This window comes from Vidua chalybeata, chromosome 18 (assembly GCF_026979565.1).
Source record: "Vidua chalybeata isolate OUT-0048 chromosome 18, bVidCha1 merged haplotype, whole genome shotgun sequence".
In the NCBI taxonomy this organism is placed as follows: domain Eukaryota; kingdom Metazoa; phylum Chordata; class Aves; order Passeriformes; family Viduidae; genus Vidua; species Vidua chalybeata.
In genome coordinates, this window is record NC_071547.1 from 8183929 (window position 1) to 8204221 (window position 20293).

The window sequence follows — 20293 nt, forward strand, 5'->3', positions numbered from 1 at the left end:
CATCCAACTCCCAAGATCAGGCTTGACACAAACAGCATGTGAGCAGGGCTGCCTTTCTGATGGGGATGTGAACACCTCTGCCATCAGGGTGGTGTTCAGCAGACACACTCAAGCTGCCTTTGGAAGCAGAGCTGAGGCTCTAGAACTCCTTCTGAAGCTACCTGGACTTGTGTGGTGAGATTACACATAAGCAAGGTAACCACCAACAGACCCAGCATATGTTCATGCGATCATGTTTGTAAGTCTTCTACATGCCTCAAATGTTTTTTATTTTTTAAGCTTTTCAGTGTTACATATATGCAATTTAGAAAGAATAACTGAAGATGAAACATGCACAACACCGAATTATCTTTGGTCTGCAAGTCCTAGGTCAAAGTTCTACAGAGTTTGATGCCATCAGACCTACATTAATCTCTTCCAATAAACATGGCTTGTCCTCAAAAGCAGCTCCTTGCCAGCCTTCCTGAGTATTTGAGTGCAGCATCTCCCCAGCACCTGGGGGTGCTCAGGGGAACCACCACCCTGACCCATGTGCCCAACAGCTCAGGAGTGCCCACTCCACCTGAAGCTTACAGATGGACAGCTTACAGCCACTGCTGGTGAAACACGGGAAATTTGTGTGGTATTTCAAACGAATCCCACTGAAACAAGGACCACAGCAATGTTAAGTCAATCACTTATTTGTCAAAACCTTCCTGGAGCCAAGCAGCTGTGCAGTTGTACCTTGAAGTCCCTTCCTGAAGTGCATGCTATGGTGAACACATCTTCTGCCAGGGGAACAGCCACAGCCAACAAAAATGTTAAGAACACACAGAAACATGGTGAAAATGAAATTCTGTATTATTCTTGGGGGAAGAAAAATCTGTACTCTGCAGTGAAAGCCAAGGAGGGGAAGGAGAGATTAATTTTTACAAGCCAATCTCAGAGCTGTTACACCTGAGTTATGCCAGTTATGGTTAAGCTTTCTTTAGTTTCAGGTCACATTTTTTGCCTTTTCATATTAAATAGAGAAGTTTTTAGCTGCCATTATCCAGCTATACATTTTAAGAGTTCAATTCTTTGAAGAAGAATTAAATGTCTATGACAGTGATATGAACTCACTTGCACTGCTCCCAGAAATCCTTCATTTCAAATTCCTGGTCGGAAAACCACCTTTTTGTACTGAAATGAAAACAACTGGTTTCTAAGGATTACACAAGTAAAAATTTTCAAGATTTCATGGGAACAGTGCAATATGAATACCCATATAAAGAGTGTCAAAAAAGCCCATGAACCATCAGGTAACACTGAAATTGATTTGCATCACTCAGTGGGTCAAGATTTCATAATTTTCTCACACCAAAGCTCATCTGTGGTTTTTTTTTTTTTTTTAGCTTCCCTACTTTAATTCCAAGTTGGTACAGTTACACAAGGGGACACACACTTTGAGCAGTTACAGCTCTTGCCTGCAGGCTGCTCCCCGTGCACTTCCAAGGAGGGGCAGTTTTGGATCAGCCAATGGATCAGCTCAGGCCAAAGCAAAGTCCCAGTCGTTCTAGATATGCACGGAACTATGCTGGTTTGGTAATACAGGGACACAATTTAATGATTTTCTTTGCATTTGTTTTTACAAGATTCAGATGCCAAAAACAAAACAGAACATTAAGTTACCTGATTTAAAAAAGAAAATCACAAACGTTTACAACATCAAAAGAATAAGACGAAATATAAACCTTTGCTACTTACAGTTGATCTATACAGATTAACCAAATCACAAATCTGTCACAATATAAATGTTTAATTGTTACAATGAATAGGAACATACAGAAAATGATTTATTTATTTTTTATAAAATCTTCCTTTGCTTTTTTATTTTAAACTTACCATTAACTAAATTAGCTATGCAGGACTTGTGGGGTACATGACTAAGAAGGCACCAACAGTACAAAGCAAAGACAAAGCAGTTTGAGTATTTTAAGAGTGCTCTACACTGATACAACACGAGAAAAGGCAACAATAGTAAGTAAACCAGCTGCAACCTTTAGAAATTTGTTCTACATTTACACATGTAGTCCAACTTTTACATTTCTGCTGATGTATCACTTGGTTTGATCACAGCACATGCTACAAAAACCACTGTAAGCTTCACTTTACTAATGTGCACTTTTCACTAATTTAGTGTCTTGATTTCAATTGTTAACTAAACCATTTTGAACCACAAATGTATTTAAAACTTAGTAAAAGGATTGTTTGGACTTTTTTGTTTAAACCACTGCATTTACAAAAATATTTCCCCTAAAATCTGGGATTGCTTGAAGACATTGCTGTACAAATATAAAAGTACTATGCAAGGGACCAAATTCATAAGTATATGGTGTGTATGTATAGACCTATATTTATACCATATCACTGTGCTGTAACAACACAATAAATTTATCAATAACCAAGGACTATATAAACTACACTAACATAAGCAATATATATTAATAAAGTTTAAATCTATAGTACAGTTGCTCAGCAAACAACTTTGACATGGTATAAATATATCGTAGCATATTACAGTGGGCAGCAACAACAGGTTTTTCTTTATCTCATTCTGCAAGGAAAGCCCTGCTCAGCTCCTCAGGTCTGGTTTGGCCACTGCCATTCCCGGAAGCTCCCGGCACACGCGGCCCAGCTCTGGTGCCACAGGGGTGAGGAAGAGTCTGGCCACAGGCAGGACAGCAGAGTCAGAGGCTTGTTTGCCAAAGTATCCATGAGAATTTTGTGTTTGCATATTTTTCTTCAGCTGTAAGGTTGGAATGTTTTTGACAGTGAACTGTTTACATTCCTTATTCCCAAAGCATCTTTACCATGAAATATGCATGCTACTTCGACTAAGAGTTGCTGTTCTCCGCTCTAAAATATAAAAACTGCATAAAGAAAAGAACCCAATGTAAAATGATGAAATAGCTGACCTAACACAGTGTTGTTAGAGGCACCTTCTTTAAACTATTTTTAAAATCTGACAAAAAAAAAATCATGCTTCAGCATTTGATGCATCAACAAATTCAACCCAACAATGTTTACTGAATTCAGTAAAGATTGATGAATGTGGTTTGGATCCTGATGGATGCCAATTGGATTCAGCAAAAGTAGCTAAGGAAGAAAGCCCAAAAGCACCAGACATTAGGTAAAGCAAACCCTCGGCTTCTCACTCAAAGAGACAGGATGGAAGGGTAAGTCTACACCTCCCCAAACATCCCAAATTAAAGATAGTATTAAAAAAAAAGAATTGGGAAAGAGAAGGGTGAAGCTGCCAAAGTTCTTCCTTAATAAATTAAAACTGAGGTGTTACAAACTAATTTCAGTAACAGTCATCTTTCCAACCATGCCAAAAATGATTCCTGTTGTAATGATGATCATGCAAGTAGCAGAGATTCTAGAACTATTTCAACTTTTCAAAACTGAGTGAGAAAAGTATTTTGGTAAAGATGTGTAGAAAGGTCAAGAGAAATTTCTACACTGGTATCAACAGTCAAGTGCATATTTTTTCTACAGAAATGTTTTTAGCATAGGTTCCATACCACGATTCCATGATCACTTGTGCAGTGTCCTGACAATGCTCTGAATTTGTTCCCCACATCAGAAATTTATGTACCAAAGGAACTTCCTAATAGAAAATGCCCTTTAATGATGAACCCTTGCTTATTAAAAATTAGTTTTGGCAGATTAACACTTAAATTATAGGAAAAAAAATTGAAATGGAATCTTGTAAGCACCCTTATCTACTGGAGTCTAAGTTAATGGCTTTCTAGATTTCTCTGAAGAGCAGACTAAATGGTATGAGGAAGCCTGGAGTTATTAACCAGCCAGCATCCTTATGTACTACAGTAGCAATTGAACCTGATTTCCATTCAAAGACATTACCCAAGAGGAAACCAAAAACTAATTCTTAATGTTAATGTGAAGATATAAGATTTAAATTTATTTCCAGGAATTACAAGTGCATTTTGTTCATATTAGCAAGCAGTCTTTATACAATCCATTCTTCACTGCTGCCAAAATAAAATGAGAAAAAGACAGCAGAGATATGAAAAGCTAAAAATAGAACTATTTTTCCTAAGTTATTTGTTGAATAGCATTTCAGTTGAACACAACTCAGAGGTAACAATAGATTATTTTTTTTTCTCAATCATAGGCATGTGGCACTTAGACAATCATCTTTGCACAGAAAGCTTTAACAGTCATGCGAGGGCACAGTAATTATTTTAAACAAGGCAAATTTCTCACCACAGAGAGCAGTGGGGAAAGAAAAGGAGGCACTGCACTGGAACATAACACCTAGTAAACTCCACATTATACAATTTCAGTAACAAATACTTGAAAAGATCATTAAAAGGTATACAATTTTAAATGTTATTTAGTGCTAGCTTTGTTTGGTTGTCCTAACTCAGCATTATCAGAAAAGTTTGATAGTACTTGACAACAGAACAGTACTTCATGTCACGAGCTCATGGAGGCTTGATTACAAATCACCATAGTGTAGGTTGCAAGAAATGAACTTGAGATGCTGACATGCTGTAGGAGCAAAAGTAAAATCAAACTTTCTCATTTGAAGATGCAGTGTTCCTCTCTGCAAGAATCTGAATGTCAGTGATTAGATTCAAATGTCAAAACTATCAATCCTCATTTGAAGCATTTCATTGGTATGCAGGATGTAGACTGAGTTAATTAACATCGTATTCTGATTTCTTGCTTGCCACCAGACACGGCTGCCTTGCCCAGGAAAAGCACTGGCCATGGGGTCATGGTGCCATCGTGGTCTGTGTTAACCCTTCCAGCACTCAGGGAGCAAAGAGCAGCTGCAGCTGCCACTTTGCCTTTGCACAGGCCATACAAACACTACTCCATGGTAGGAACTTTGGGAGTACTATGCCTCCAACGTGGGTAAACTTTAAATGCTCTCTCTTAGGAAAAGCAAGGAGAAAAAGGTACAAATTTTGTCAATACATGGAAAAATGTTATTAGATGAATTCAGTTAAGTTGGGCTCCTATGTGGCTCTTACACTGGATAGAATACCTGTATGTACAGTACAGGACACCCAAACAAGTGCATAAGCAAGATTAACATGAACACAACTTATGCTGCAATCCATAGCATAATGGTACACTCTGCCGGATGCTAACCAACCATTTCTATTTAAAAAGGACGTGCAAAAAAAAATCTGGGATGTCACTGACTTAAAGTGCCCTGAATAGTAGCTTTTCTAAAAAAAAATGCCAGCGACTTCAGTAAAGTCAGAAAAACACAGTTCATGGTGTAAACGTCTTACAGGTTAATGAATTATCTTCTTGGATATTGATCCAGGAGTGAAAGGAACCACTGCATCTTTCAAACCAGAAAGCAAGCAGTTAAAACACGGCCAGCAGTAGGTGCACGTACAGTACAGTACTGCAACAGGTCAACAATGGGCATTACGCATAGGAGTGTCAATTACAATTCTTCAGGCTTAAAAGATTCATTGAAAGCATGAAAAGCCAAAACTACCAGGAACCGCCCTCCTGAATGGCTCAAAGGAGTTAGTGGATAAGCTGAGAGAGGCCACAAGACATGACCAACAATAAAGAACTGGGAAGAGGAACAGCAACATTTGAGCATGCCCAGTCCTTTAAGTCCTTGTCCTACAAGAGAGCAGAGACATTATTTCAGTCATAAATTATTTCAGTGAAGGAAGTTTAACACCACCTTTTAAAACAAGCCCTTTCCTATTTCTGTGCTCTGTGCACACTGTGTTTACCATCAGCCAGAGCCAGCAGAATCTACAGATGTTAAAAAAGAATTCACAGACAGTGGATCTCAGGGCATTCAATTTTAAACTATTAATTCTTCAAAAGATTAGGAAGATTAAACATAACTAATCAATGAAGAACATTGTTTGTCTAAACCAAAAATCTGTTCTTTTCATATTGCTTCTCAATTCCAAAACCCACAGCTCAGGGGACACTGAATCTTGGGAAACAGCCCAGTGAGAAGGGCTGGCTGATCAAGCACAGGGGGAGTGTGCAAGAGAACAGGAATGCACAACAGGACACTGTTACTGTGCATTTGAAGCCAGCTCCTGGGGACTGGCCCTCACTAGGATGTCAAACAGCTATGTTTAAACTGTTTGCTATGGCACAGCTGACAATCCTAACCACAAATGACTCGGACAAATTACCAGCATATCCTTATCAAGCTAAATACAATATTTCAATTTCAGTATTGTGCTGAATCAACTCTGCATAGTAGCATTTGAGGGTAACATTTTTATCAAACCAGAAATTTCTGCTAGCAACGGATTACTGATATCTTTATCCCTAATCCTTTTATCCCTTAATCCCTAATACAACCTAGGTAAGTATGGTCTGAGCAAAGAGGCAAGCAAGAGATCACAAACTCTGATTTACCACATCAGTAACCACTCACTGTCCTTCCTTGAGACTACAGCCTATTAGGAACAGGCTTCGTCTTGTTCCTAAAAATTTCTGTAACTTTCTTCCACCATGTGCACATGCACAGCTGTGCCCTCACACAGAAAACATGGGTGGGACATTAACACCAGTCAGTTACTGTGTCCCAGGTCTGCTTATTAACAATGCCAACTAATAGAACCAGTGTGTGAATCTCAGATTTCCCTACCTTTTAATTATTACAACAGTTCCAGTATCACCTAGCAAGCTTAAATAAACAAAATGCAGTATTTGTAAAAATTGAAATTCGTTCACTTGTGAGCTTCTATACATCTAAATATTCAAGCCAATGGCAACAGCTGTTACCCTACTAAAGTAAAAACTATACTTTTAAAAGTTTCCCCCACTTTCTTTTCTTTTTCTTTCCTATTAATTAATCATTAAATGAAAACCTGGGGGTATATGCAATGCAGAAACTGAAATCACATTTTTAGTGCAGAAAAATTATTGCTTATAGCAAAGCCACAAAGCTCCTGCACATTGCCAGCAGAGCTGTGGATTTCTGGCGGCAAGGAAGTGCCCTGGCTCAAAACTTCACCTTCCTGCTGGAACTGCCCACACAAATCAGTGATAGCAGAATGCTGCTCTGAGGGAGGAAAGCACAGAGAGCACACACCAGGAAACCCAGGGCAGCCTGCTGCCTTTGGCTTGTTTTTCCTTTCCACTCATAAAACTTTGATACTTTCCCCTATTAGTATCACAGAAGTTTCACAGGTACTCCAATCAAGTCAGTGTTTGACCAATTTGGTATGAAACTCCTGAGACTTGCAAGCCTTGTGGTACAGGAAGACCAGTTAAGTTCATTGATTTAAAAAAAAAAAAAGTCAGTCAGTGATTATCAGTACATTTCATCTTAAATTAAACTGCCAGACCTTCAAAATGCTAGGAAGATTAATCACAATTAATTTATGAATGTTTAAATACCTGTTCTTCTTCATTCACACTATTTGGGAGCTACCTAAAACTAAAGATAATTCCTACTGAAGTTTTGTGTGTGGGTTTTTTCCTTTAAAATAATTTAAGAGATTTCTCCTCCGTACATTACATTTAGGAGGAGATTTTTTAAAAAGCATTTGAAGCCATATGACAAAATTACGTATCTGTAAAATATGAAGAACATTGCCCCCTAAAATGTTTTTTTAAATAAAACTTGCATTTCAAAGCATTACCATTGCTTTTATTCTAAGCAGCACTATTGAAATGCAATTCTTATTCCCTAAATGTAATCTACAAGTAAGGTAAACACCTCGGGCAGTTGCCTGGATTCCAGGTGGACACTTCAATGCTGTGGGCAAACAGAAACTTTCCACAAAAACAGGACAGGACTGAGGTCAGGTCCTTGGAGAGGGAGTTACTGGGTACTGGAAAAGGCAAGTCCTACATTTCACCAGCAGCACCAAAGTCTCAAATGCCCCCCCTGCCCGAGTGTCCCCTATTGCTGTGACTTTACCTATGCACGATTTAAGATCGGTATCCTGGCTGGAATCTTGCAGTTTCCTCAAAAATCAATTCTTTCAGCTTTTCCTTCGGCAAGTCATCCAACTCCATATCAAACTTGAAGGGTGCTTCAGCTACAGGCTTAATAACACAAAGAAACATAATTACTTTAATGTCATTGTGCTGTTGAATTTCATGCAGTCCTTTTATGGATGGGGGAAAAGTCTGAAAATGTCCTTCACAAAAATATCTAACACTGAGCAGTCTTCAGGGCAGAACTCTCCCTATTAGTCCTATGTGTGCTTTATGTATTAGTTTACCAAATTTTACATCAAGTACAGTAAGTAGCTAGTCAAATCCAAACTACAAGTTGAAATACTTATTTGAGGCTGATAACTCAGTATCTACTTGAAGAAAAAAAAAATCTTAAACATTTTTATTTCTTGGAATAAACATATCTGGCCCTTAAGGAAAACTAGGTTAACTCCTGCTCCCCCTATTTCTTCACAAAAAGGAGCCAAAAATCTCCTCAGAATTGTACATAAACTACAGCCAGTTCCAATTCAGGTTTTTAAAGCATAATCTGATGGCAAACTCAGTCATTCTCCTCCTTTGCCTCACACATTATGAAACCAGGCCTCACATGAAATGAGAATCTCCATTTTCTGGAGAGAGAGGACACCTTAGTTTCTATTTATTGTGTGGCATCTCCTAAGTGTTGTACTAAAGCGAGAAATACAAATTTGGGTAAATTGATGCAATTTGTTCTTCAACTCCATTAGTGCAGCAGAAATTTTTAGTTCAAAAATTGAACTAAAATAGAAAATAATCAGCTGGATCATTTTATCAATGTTTACATTTTAACAATGTCTTTACCTCATCACTTGGATCATAATACTGCTCCAGATATGGATGGGCTAAAGCTTGCTCCACTTCAATCCGCTTATGAGGATTAAAGGTCAACATTTTATCCAACAAATCAAGTGCTAAGAGGAAAAAAAGTGAGCAAGGGTTTAATACACACTCCAAAAAAGTGTTACAAACCTTGACCTTACCCAGACAATGCCCACTACCCAAGGTCTGTGCTAATGGCAGTGCACCCTGGAGCTCCCCTGCTGTAGCTGGCATCTGTAACTTGGGCACAGAGGCTGTGCCTGCCCCTCTCTCAGCACTGCTGGGCTACAGCTGCCCTGGGCACCACCTGCTGCAGCAGAGCTGTTACCCTGCCCAAGCCCTTCAGCCCCAGAATGGATGGCAAGGCAAGCAACGCACAGAATCCTACAGTACAATCTGGCTTGAACTACAACAGAAATTAAATAGATGAGACTTTTTCTTCTCTCAGAAAAATGCTTTGGATTTTTGTGCCAAAATCCAAACTAAGATGGAGCTTTTCTGAAATAAATAATTATGAATACGTTCTTATTCTGAAAAGAAAAACTGGATGTTTACAGATGAAAATATCATCCAGAAGTCATTAGGAACTCTAGATCATCACAGTGAAATATTCTGGCACAACCAGCAGCACAGAAGATACTCTCCAAAGAAGATGTAAATACATTTATATTCATGAGATTCAGGCAAAATCTGTTGAAGACAACTCGCAAAGAATCGATAAAGAACCTGAAGATCCAGTGAGACAGAGTGAGGTCTGGTGAAACTCTGGACAGACATCGCAAATCAGTGCTACTGCAGCTGGTCAGCTACTTTGCCTGTAACACACTTCCTTTTTCCAAAAAGAGAAACAAGAAGGGCAAGAAGCCCTAAGATATCCCTAAGATATCATCACATTTCTTCTCCTCACCGCATCATTTATGAACCAGAATTTTAACAGAGGCTTCTTGATGCAGCGCAGCAGTTGCAGCTTTGCACCAGGACGAGGAGCACACCTGTGACCTCAGGTCATAGCCCAGCCTGGGGAGGGAGGATGCACCATCACCATCACCCACCACTGCAGTGAGCTCCTCTGGGTCTCTGCAGCACTCAGCTGCACAAGAGACCCATCTGCACTCGAGGGCAGCTCCAAAAGCCTCAGAGCTGCACTGTAACCCAAAAGCCTCAGACCCGCACTGAACCATCACCCCGTGTTTTGCTGCGGTTCCCTCGGCGCCAGCAGCTCCTGTGCTCAGCCCCAGCCGGGCACAGCGCTGGCCCTGCCCTGAGTGAGTGACAGCTCCTGAGAGCTGCCCTGGCACAGCTGCCCTCAGGGTGTCACTGCCAAGGGGCTGCACCAAACTGCACATTCCCCCTCAGCTGAGGTAGCAGCACTGCTGCCATCTGAGCTGTCAAAGCCCACAGGGAGGATTCTCACACTGATGAGCACTGTTATAAAAGCAGAATAAATCACTGCTGTTTTCCTCAATGACAGGGATAATCAGCTCCATACAGTTCCATCTGCAGAAATCAGCTTTTACATGGTAATTCAGTACCTGCTCATATCCACTAAGAGTAAATTATCATATCAGTTAAAAAAAGAAGTGACTTACAAATTGTGCTAGAGCAGGTAAAAGAGCCCTGTACTGTGAACACAACCACCCTTAAACTGTACAAACTTGAGTATAAAAGGCAAATAAATAGCTATCAAGCACAACAAAATCATATTTACCCTTTATTAAAGCCTTGTTAAGAAAGGTTAACAATTAATATACTCCTTGCTTTTATAACTTTTGCTCCTAACTGAATCTTTTAGCCCATTAAATTTTAAGTCTTCATGGTACCTAAGGATCCCACCCACTGATGAGACCCCATTTAACCTACAACTGATGAACAGTCTGCAAAAACTCTACCCAGGGCAGCAGCAAGCAGCTGCCTCCCATCTGATGTTAGAAACAAAGTTCAAGACTTGTTTGATGCCAGTGTCGAAATCCAGTGCTGATGATCAGCACTTGAATAATGTACTGTGCTTCCAAGGACAGTGACAAGAGTTTGGATTTCACATGTAAGTTAAAGACCAAACTCCACAATTTTACTAAAAATTGCATTAAAAAGATAAACTAGCGTGAGGGCTTTGTGCTGGTTTATGATTTGATATTAGATTTAAAGTGCTACTATAAGGTGCCTGCATGTTCTATTTCCAGTGTAAAGATAAATTCTTAGGTTATAGAAACTCCCATCCTGCCATCACTTTGATACAATGTAATAGAGTATAAAATACCTTTGGGGTCGGCGTTTGGAAACAGCCTGTTCCATGGTACCTTATTTTTGTGTGGTAGAGAAAGCAAGTAGTTTCTGGCCTTTAAATTTATTATACAATTCAAATCTTCTTGGGAAGGGGATCCAAGTATACCTAAAAAATATGAATATAAACAATAATGCATTCTATGAAAATCACGTTAACACAGCTGTATCATATCTGCTAAAATTCAGTATTAAAACTGCTGGGAAGGAGATTTCAGACCAAATGTTTTAAGGATACAGCATACCTGAGTAGGTTTTAGAAACTTTTACTAAAAACCATTTGTTAAATAAATAAATGGATCTGAGTGTCTAATGATCTGTAATCTCTTAAAAAGATCCCAGTAAGTGGTGTACCTAAAGAAATTTTTTAAAATTTGACCTGGACCTAATAATAGATGGGCTTTTAATTTATTTTTTTAGATTTTGTTTTAAAAAATATATCTGCTGATGTAGTAAATAAATTGCTAAGTATTCTCTAGTTGTCCCTAAAACAATGATTACCTGTAGCAATTACTGCAAAAATAACTAGAGGGGACAGCGGACACACCTGCAGATCCACACCTTACACAGCAACCCACTGGAGAGAGACAGATGGATGTGAAAATGCTGCTTTTCCATAAAGCTTACCAAGGATATGGTTAAGTTGGTCAAGGTAGTGTTTTCCTGGGAAGATGGGTCTGTTGGAGAGCATCTCTGCCAGAATGCAGCCCACTGACCAGATGTCAATAGACTTGGTGTAACCCTGCAAGTGAAGCAGAAACACATTTTTGTATAATTTTTGTATAATAGCAGCAACATGTTACTTTAGTAAACTGTGAAAGTGCACACAAATCATCTTCTTTTTTAGATGAGTCGTGCTTGCTCATGCTGTTTGATTTTTCTGTACAAATGAAATAATCAAGAACCATATATCAAAACACTACTTTGAAGGGGTTGCAAGAACTGAAGCCTCCAAGATACACTTTTCCAAAAGGATTTTTTATGTTTAGCTAAATCTGTTACCAACTGCAAATTATTGAGATTCCCTGATTTTATAACCAATTTAAATGAAAACATTTTGGAAACCAGGTATTCTGAATTGCACAACCCCTGACAGTGCTGAACATGTGTGAAAGCAGCTGTCCCTGAGGGGATCTAAGCAGCACTCCAGGACAAGGCCTTTGGCAATGGGGGAAATGGCCAAATCAATGGCTGCTGGTTGGCTGCTCTGTACAACGTGACAGGTTGAGGTGAAGATGCTGGGAGGAGACCACAGCAGTCACTGGGATATAACAGGAATGGAACAAACATTCAGTGGGATATCCATGTGTATGGCTAACCCTTGCCACCCACAGGAAAAGGCACAGCAGTGAAACCCGGCAGTGGCAGAGCCCCACTGTGCCCGGCCTGCTGCCACTGCCCCTCCCTTGGGAAGGCTCTGTCCCCAGTGACCCCACAGCCACTGGGCACCAGCTCCTCAGGATGTCATCCCTTCACCATTTGTGTTCAAGGCACCAGAATCAGAAAAGGAATCACACATTAAGCCAGGAACTTTTAATGTGACCACCTCTTACAAATACAAAATATATTCGTTGTGAAAGCCTTTGATAAGTAGATGTGGGTAGCCCAGTGCTGTGGCCTCAGTGAGGGTTTAAAATAAAAGATGTGAGTTTAAAATACAAGAAGCTGGAGGAAAACACCCCCAATTTTCTTAAAGTGCTTGGACACACTATTGACATACCAAAACAAACCCACCAACTGGAAAAGCTGTAAATGCTACAGCAACAACAGCTGTCCCAGAATATAAAATACAGCTCCAGGTGTCAGCCAGGTGTTTTGTTAACAAGTGTCTGGCTGTGGGAGTGAACACAGGGGCTCTGAAGGACACCCAGCACCCACACAAGGATTGGATGCACCTTAAAACGGCCACAGAACACAACAGTAACTCAAAATATATAAAAACCAAAGGAATGATTTCGTGAAGACTATGTGAATGCAATTAAGACTGACACATAAGAAGGATCACATGCCTTCATTCAGAATCAGATTCACCCTCCTTATACATTCTAAACCTAAATTAAGATGTCAAGATAACATTAAGGTAACATTTGCAGCCTTGATGGAGGCAGCAGTGGAATGCTCATTCCTACCACTCCTCTCCAGCTCAGTGGCACAGCTGGTGATGGAAGCATTCTCATGACTGGCAACGAACTGGAGGTGTGGGAAGTCGAGCACGTGATTTCTCAATTCTAGTACCCAATAATTGCTTCTAGAATCACAATTTATTTCAAGCCAGGAGCTCTACTGGAAACCATGCCCACTTCTCCCCAAGACTGTGCATGTGTTCTGATCCTAAAAACAGAGAAGGGCTTGCTGTTCCCAGCACAGCTGGAATTCACAAGAGAATAAGCAGCAACAGCAGCACCCCAGCAGCTCACTGTGCCCTTACCTTAGAATTCAGCATGATTTCAGGAGCCCTGTACCAACGTGTGGCCACATACTCTGTCAGGAATCCTGTGTGATCATGATCAGGATCTGCAACGCGAGCCAATCCAAAGTCACAAATCTGGTTTTAGAGAAGTAAATAGAAAAAAAAAAAGGCACATTAGACACACATTTCCAATACTATAACATTACTAATTCACCATTCCCCAATCAATGATGTAACACCCACAAATGCAGAGATGGCAACCTATGTTTTTAGAAAAGTTATTGCACAAAGGTGAAGAAAGATGTTTTGGATCAGTTACAAAGAATATCCAACTGTCATTCTGGGGCCAGTAAGAATAAACAGTTCACAATTTGTGTTCCATTACGGACCTGCTTACAGCACCTTCGGCAAACAGGCAAAGATACACTGCTCCAACCTCTCAGAAACTCACCAGAAAACAAAAAGAATAGCAATTAACACTTCCAGAAAACATAATTAGCAACAAACACATTTGTAACCAAGTTCAACACCCGATTTTACAAAAGCTATCATTATAACTGCATCTTTGCATAAGAAACAACCTATCCAATCATGAGATAATGGTAGACTGGAGAGATTATGGGCTGTTGATGGAAGCATAAGCCTAAAAGACAAAAAAAAAATTCCCCCAAAAACAAAACACAAGAAAGAAAATATTTCTCAACCCTTTATAAGGAAAACAGATTTATCTAACTATGAAAAGAAAAACAAACACTGATCTAAGACTAGCGAGAAAAAGGTGGTTTTAGTTATGCTCTGGTAAGGAGGCTCCAAGGTTTTCAGAGCTCTTTAGTGTCTAGAGAGAAATTAAGAAAATTGAAAATGTGAAGACAGACTGCTGTCTTCACAAAGGAACAGGCAGAGCAGCTGTTCCTTTCTTACCCTCCCAAAGGTCAGTGGAAAGGTTGTTGAGTGGCATATTAGACACACTCACAAGCTTCTGCTGCCCCCCAAAAAATACCAGGTTATGATTGACACACAAAGTGTATTTCCATGAAAGAATACATACTCTCAGGAAAACCAGGCAACAAATGTAGGAGTGGCAAACAGTGGGAGGTTCCTCTGCTTTATTTGTTTTATAATATTTACTCTTAGATAGTTAATTGTATACAGTGATTATACTGAAAATGTGAAGTGAAAATAGGCTATAGTCAATAAAGTCAGTAATGGAAAATCCTACCAAAACCACAGAAACCTCACTTTGCCCTGGCAGATATTTCTTAATTTTCCTGTAGGGGACAGCCTATCAGTGAAATAACTGATAGATCAGTTAGGGAAGAAATACTTCACCTGACTAAAAGCTACATCTGAAAGACAAGATTCAGCAGCTGACTGTTACACAGAGGGTCTGAAGAAAAGGCAATAATGAATGTCATAAGCCAAGCTGCATGCCATTACTTTAGCTACGTATTAAAAAAATAAACCCAGCTCCCTGAATCCTTAGAGAACAACCCCAAAAAGAACCTTTTTAAAGCATGGCAAGGTTCTCCCAGGCTACAGGAACAGAGCAGCTGCCTTGTGTGCAATTAGCTTACATAAAGAGACTCAGTACAAATAATCAGAAGAGCCTCCTCTAAAGAAAGAAACTAAGAAACCATAAGAGGACAGCTTAGAGACTACAGAAAATAATTATGCAGCAGGAAAATTGTTGTAATCTCTTCCTCCTAACCTCGGAAAAAGCTAGATAAGATTACAGGCAGAGACTTGTGCAGAATTTCAGTATTACACAAAAGCAAAGTGCTAGGGTTTGTTACTACTAAAACAAAAGAAGAAAGACACTCTCTGGTCCACAGTGAAAAGCAAGAACTGAATTACAGAAGATGTCTCTGAATCTCTCAACTCAAGTAGAAAAATGCTCATGGGATGGAAAGGAAGAATAATGACAAAGAGAGCTCATTAAAATGACAAAAAGCCCCTGCTGACTGGAGCAGAAACAGGTTAAGCAGAAAAGCAGAAACACCATTATTGAGGAAGACTTCAAGGTTGAAGCTACAAGGAAGAGGTTTTGGCTGCAGAGCTGACAGGAGTGAGAGCACAGAGTGAAAGGGACGCTGGAGATCCAGGGCTCTGCCTGAAGCCCCGGGTGAGGGACGGGCACAGCCCTGGCTGTGGCTGGGGAGGGCAGACACTTCTCACCCGTGCCAGTAGGACACAGAGAGCAGCTGCCCTGCTGCAGGGGCTGTGGGGCCACTGTGCCCGTACAAATGATGATGTGTAGCAAGCAAAGCACCAGGAGTTGGTTTTTAGGCTTCTCCACGTGAATGAAAACAGTAACAAAAATAAAATAAACAATCTGAGAGCAATACAATAACAGGCAAATTTTCTTGGCATTTTCACTAAGTCATAGCAGAGAATAAAAAACTACATCATGAAAGACCCAGGTATGTCAGTCAGTGCTTCATGCCTTGGAGAGACAGAACAGATGCTACTGAGACAGAAGAAATTACTGCCCTGCTAAATAAATTTTAAAATAATAAACAAACAAACAAATAAATAAATAGAACCAGCATCCTATCTATATATTTAGCTTCCACTTCTTGAAAACAATGTTCTTGCAATCACTATCGGGGTTTTTTAAATAGAGATGGCTTAAAATTGGATGAAGCTATCAAGCAGATGGGAAGATTTAGGAGGATCATGTACATGCAACCATTTACTAAGCAAATGAAATGACACCAACAGTACTACTAATATACTGAAATATCTGCAGTTGTATTGTTGAGCAGCCTGTGCCTCTGTGTATTTGTATGAAAAGAAACAAGAGACATTAAGTTTAATTGCTACTGATAAGATGGTGGTTCAAACAGTTGCATCTTCTGAGTAACTGGTAAAATCATGAAACTAACTTGCAGTTTTCCTTTAAAAAAACCCCTCTCTCATCACCTTTTCATGCCTGCTGCAGTAGGTAACAATTCTTGGTTGTTTTATTAACTGTGAGTTTTCATTATGTAGACAGAATTGATCGTGTAGCCAGTCTTTAGAATGGACCAGCATACAAACAGCAAGGAATTGTGTGACACTCTTGGAATTGTGACAAACCTGTACAGCCCACAACTGGTTCACACTTTGAAGAGGGTGTTTTTGTTTTGTGGTTTGTTTATTGAGAAAGTTAGAGCTACACTAAAAATCAAAGGGCAATTAGGAGCAAGACAGTATTCAACAAACACAGTTGTACCACCTGGGATCAAGCACTGTAAACTCAGCAATTCCACTCCATCAATGGCCAGCAGCAAATACGTGATGTACAGTGAAAAGGGGAACGTATTCCAATACCTCTCTCATCTTCCACGGATCTGCCACTGTGGGACTCTAAACCTCAGGGAGTACTCAATAAGGGTATTTTTCTGCTAACCTGCTTGGTGGTTTTTTAAAAACTGCAATATCTACAGTGCTCTGTGATATCAAATTCCACAGCTTAACAAAGCTGCAAGTAAACTTCACCTGCTCCTTTTCTCCCCTCCAGCCTTTTCCATAGGTAAGGACAGTAAACACAACTGCTCCCTATTCACCATCTCTATGCCACTGACAACATTATCAATGTTGGCAAATTCTATTGGATTCCTCTGTTCCTCAGCAGAGGAGATCCAGGCTAAATAGCTCTTTGTGTTATGGAGAGCAGTACTCTGAAATCCTGCTCTCCTCATATCATCAGGAGAAGTGTGATAACTATGATCACACTGAAGACTCAAAACCAACTGAAAGGTACAGAATGGCATGTTTTCTGTTTTATTCTCTATTTTTGTTCTATTTCTTCACACTTGGTTTGCTTTACTGAATGCTACTAAGTACTGAGCTGACATTTTCCAAGAATCATAACAGCTCTAAGCTCATCCTTCTGTAGTATTAAGTACAGAGCCGATCACTGGAAATGCAAATTAGGAACATTCCCTCCCTAAGTAACTGCCATGCATTTAATCAGCACTGAATCTCAGACACCGCTTTAGCTGCCCACTAATATGAAGTCCTTTTCCAACAACAAAACATTAACAGTGTACACAGAGAAATCAAATCTTGAAACATACACAGTTCTGAGTTTACTTTTGAGGTAAACATGATGCTGCTTCAGATCAGTATTTTCACCCAGCTTTCAAAGAGGCTGTTTCCAAGTCAGCCTCCAGATGGAAACAGTGATGCACTCATTACAGCAGTCTAACAGATTCTTAGTCACTCAAATCTTGATAATTATTTTATCAAACCAAATAATGTTTTGGCAATCTTTCCAGGACAAAAATCACATTAATACCCAGTAAAAACCCCATATTCATGGAAAATCTGTAAGAAATTTCAACTCACCTTGAGATCACATGTGGTGTTAAGCAGCAGATTTGAAGGTTTGAGGTCACGGTGAAGCACATTGGCTGAATGGATATATTTTAACCCTCTCAGAATCTGGTAAAGGAAGTAACAAATGTGGTCGTTGCTGAGGTGTTGAGTCTTTAGGAGCTTGTAAAGATCTGTCTCCATAAGATCTTGCACAATGTATCTGTGAGGTATTAGATGTAAGGCAGCAAAAAAACTTGGTGTCAGGTCAGAGATCAACGTACAGTACCCAAGGAAACTTCTAGAGCACCTTTTCTCTCTTATTTGTCTGTTTGATGACAACTATGAAATTGTGTAGCTGACTCTTGCTTTACAAGTGTGGAATCCAATCAATCCTGTTACATGATGCAGCCCTTTATAGAATAAAGAGGCACCAGCATGTGATCCTCTCAAATCAATCATCATAAACCTCTATTTCTTCATAGTAGAGCTTGACTTTTATTGGAATCTTAATTTCATCTGATTCCTATCCTGCTTGCCAAGAAACAAAGGGTGGTTTTTTGGTTAATGAGTAATAAGCTTCCAAGATACTTCCTTGCAATTGCATAAAAGCAGGAATGTAGAAGATCTCATAATTTCTGATCAATTTTCTTCATCATGTCCCCACTTTAAAAATTCAGCTGTTCTTGTCTACTATATGTATTAATTATGCTACACTGAACACAACAGTCCTTCTTGTCCCAATATTAAATCCCTATAGCTCATTCAGATTATTTTTTTAATAAGATTGCGATGAAAATGAAAAGAAGGTGTGGGTTTTTTTTTTTGTTTTGGTTTTTTTTTTTGTTTTGTTTTTTTTTTTTGGTTTTTTTTTGTTTTTGTTTTTTTTTTGTTTTTTTTTTTTTTTTTTTTTGACAGGAATGAGTTAAGTAAAATCTTCTTCCCCCTTAATTCAATAAAATTTGAGACAATTATAGCAGAGTCTGGCCATTTTATTTTCTCATCAAAGCAACCAGTTGTAACAGGAGCTTTACTAAGATCAAATGTAGTTTTAGAATTATGTGACTAAACTAAATCTTCTCTAAATGTTGAGTTCTTTGCCTTGGAAGACAGAAGATATTCTCCTTTCCTGGAAAAGAAAGAATTAAACTAGTGCTCATCTACATCGAAACTATAAACTGATCAAATACTATTAACTTCCCTTTTGATTTACAATAACAGAAGCCAACTTTTATTAATATTTAGGAAGGAAGAGGATGAAGGGGAAGAAACAATCAAAAGAGAGGAGGCAACCATTACTAATGATGCCAAATAACACTGAAAGGATACACATCTTTCATCTGTTCAATAGTTGGAGCTCTGATAATGTCATTTATTCCAATAATATTCTCATGCCTGAAGCGCAGTAGGATCTTGATCTCTCTCAGAGTTCTCTGGCAGTATGTCTGATGCTCAAAAGGACTGATTTTCTTTATAGCAACTCGAACTTTGTTGACGTTATCATAAGCAGAACTAGAAGAGAATCAATAACATCAATTACAAGGAACATTAAATTCATTCAATTCAGAAAGAAAGAATGGGAATTCATTTAACACAGGGGTGGTGCATTTTGTTTACATTTATCAAATGGGGAGAGGTGACAGTGACACGCCTTTTAGTTTGGTGAACTGACAAAACACTGTTGTTCTTTCACCAGCCTATTTGGGTCTTTACAGCCATTGGCTTTCCCTGCTGACTTGGAGTCTGTGGTTCGTGGGTACTGCACAAAGAAAAAGGTTCTCTTTATCAGCCTGTGCAACAACCAAGTCTGAGGTTTTTTCTAAATGCTGCAATCATCAAAAGTTTGAGAAAGTTCATCTAGAGTTAACCCATTCACTCTGGGCTGCAGAAAAACCTTCAGAAATTATCTCTTAAGCAGCAGAATACCACATCCTGTGTCCAGCTCCCACAAGTAATACCAGTTGTCACAATCTTTCATGCTTCCATCAATCTATACTTGTCACCACCTCTGCAACAGACACGGAAGAACAGAAGAGATGGAGAATTTGTGACAACACCTTTCCCAGTTCAGTTTCAAAGATAACAAGAGTTTGAAGAAAGAAAGCTGTATCCAGGTACACACATGAGTGGGAGCAGGCAGCAGCACAGTGAGGATCACAGTGACTGTGACCCATGGTAAGGAACTCACTGCCTTCTACATTTACAAGACTCTTTCCAGGAGCTCAGAACTCCATTCCCAGCTACACCAATAAACAGGCTCAATAAGTAATATCTCTGTTCAACATGCCTATGCATTCATGAAGAATATCACAGCCTGAGTCTAATTAAAAGTCTCAGTAAAACATACCTAATTTTTTGAAATCTGGACTAGGAATTCTAACAAGTTTTAGTATGTTTTCTATGGTCTTGTTTATATAAATTACAAAGCATCTCATTATCCTATCTTCTACTGTATTAGAAGTATATGGTAATTTAATTAATTAGAATTTAGATGTGTTTATA

General features: G+C 39.2%; 1 protein-coding gene across 1 annotated transcript in view; it reads right to left on the minus strand.

Moving 5' to 3' along the window:
- Nucleotides 1–1559: 1559 nt before the first annotated feature.
- MAPK1 (mitogen-activated protein kinase 1) overlaps nucleotides 1560–20293 on the minus strand; it is a 33976-nt gene continuing 15242 nt past the window's right edge. The window contains exons 2-9 of the mRNA XM_053959086.1: nucleotides 19121–19303; nucleotides 17825–18014; nucleotides 13511–13627; nucleotides 11710–11824; nucleotides 11060–11191; nucleotides 8785–8894; nucleotides 7922–8049; nucleotides 1560–5643 (exon numbers count right to left, since the gene is read on the minus strand). Coding sequence (XP_053815061.1) covers nucleotides 7933–8049; nucleotides 8785–8894; nucleotides 11060–11191; nucleotides 11710–11824; nucleotides 13511–13627; nucleotides 17825–18014; nucleotides 19121–19303 — 964 coding nt within the window. The 3' untranslated portion in view covers nucleotides 1560–5643; nucleotides 7922–7932. The remainder of the gene's footprint in view (nucleotides 5644–7921; nucleotides 8050–8784; nucleotides 8895–11059; nucleotides 11192–11709; nucleotides 11825–13510; nucleotides 13628–17824; nucleotides 18015–19120; nucleotides 19304–20293) is intronic.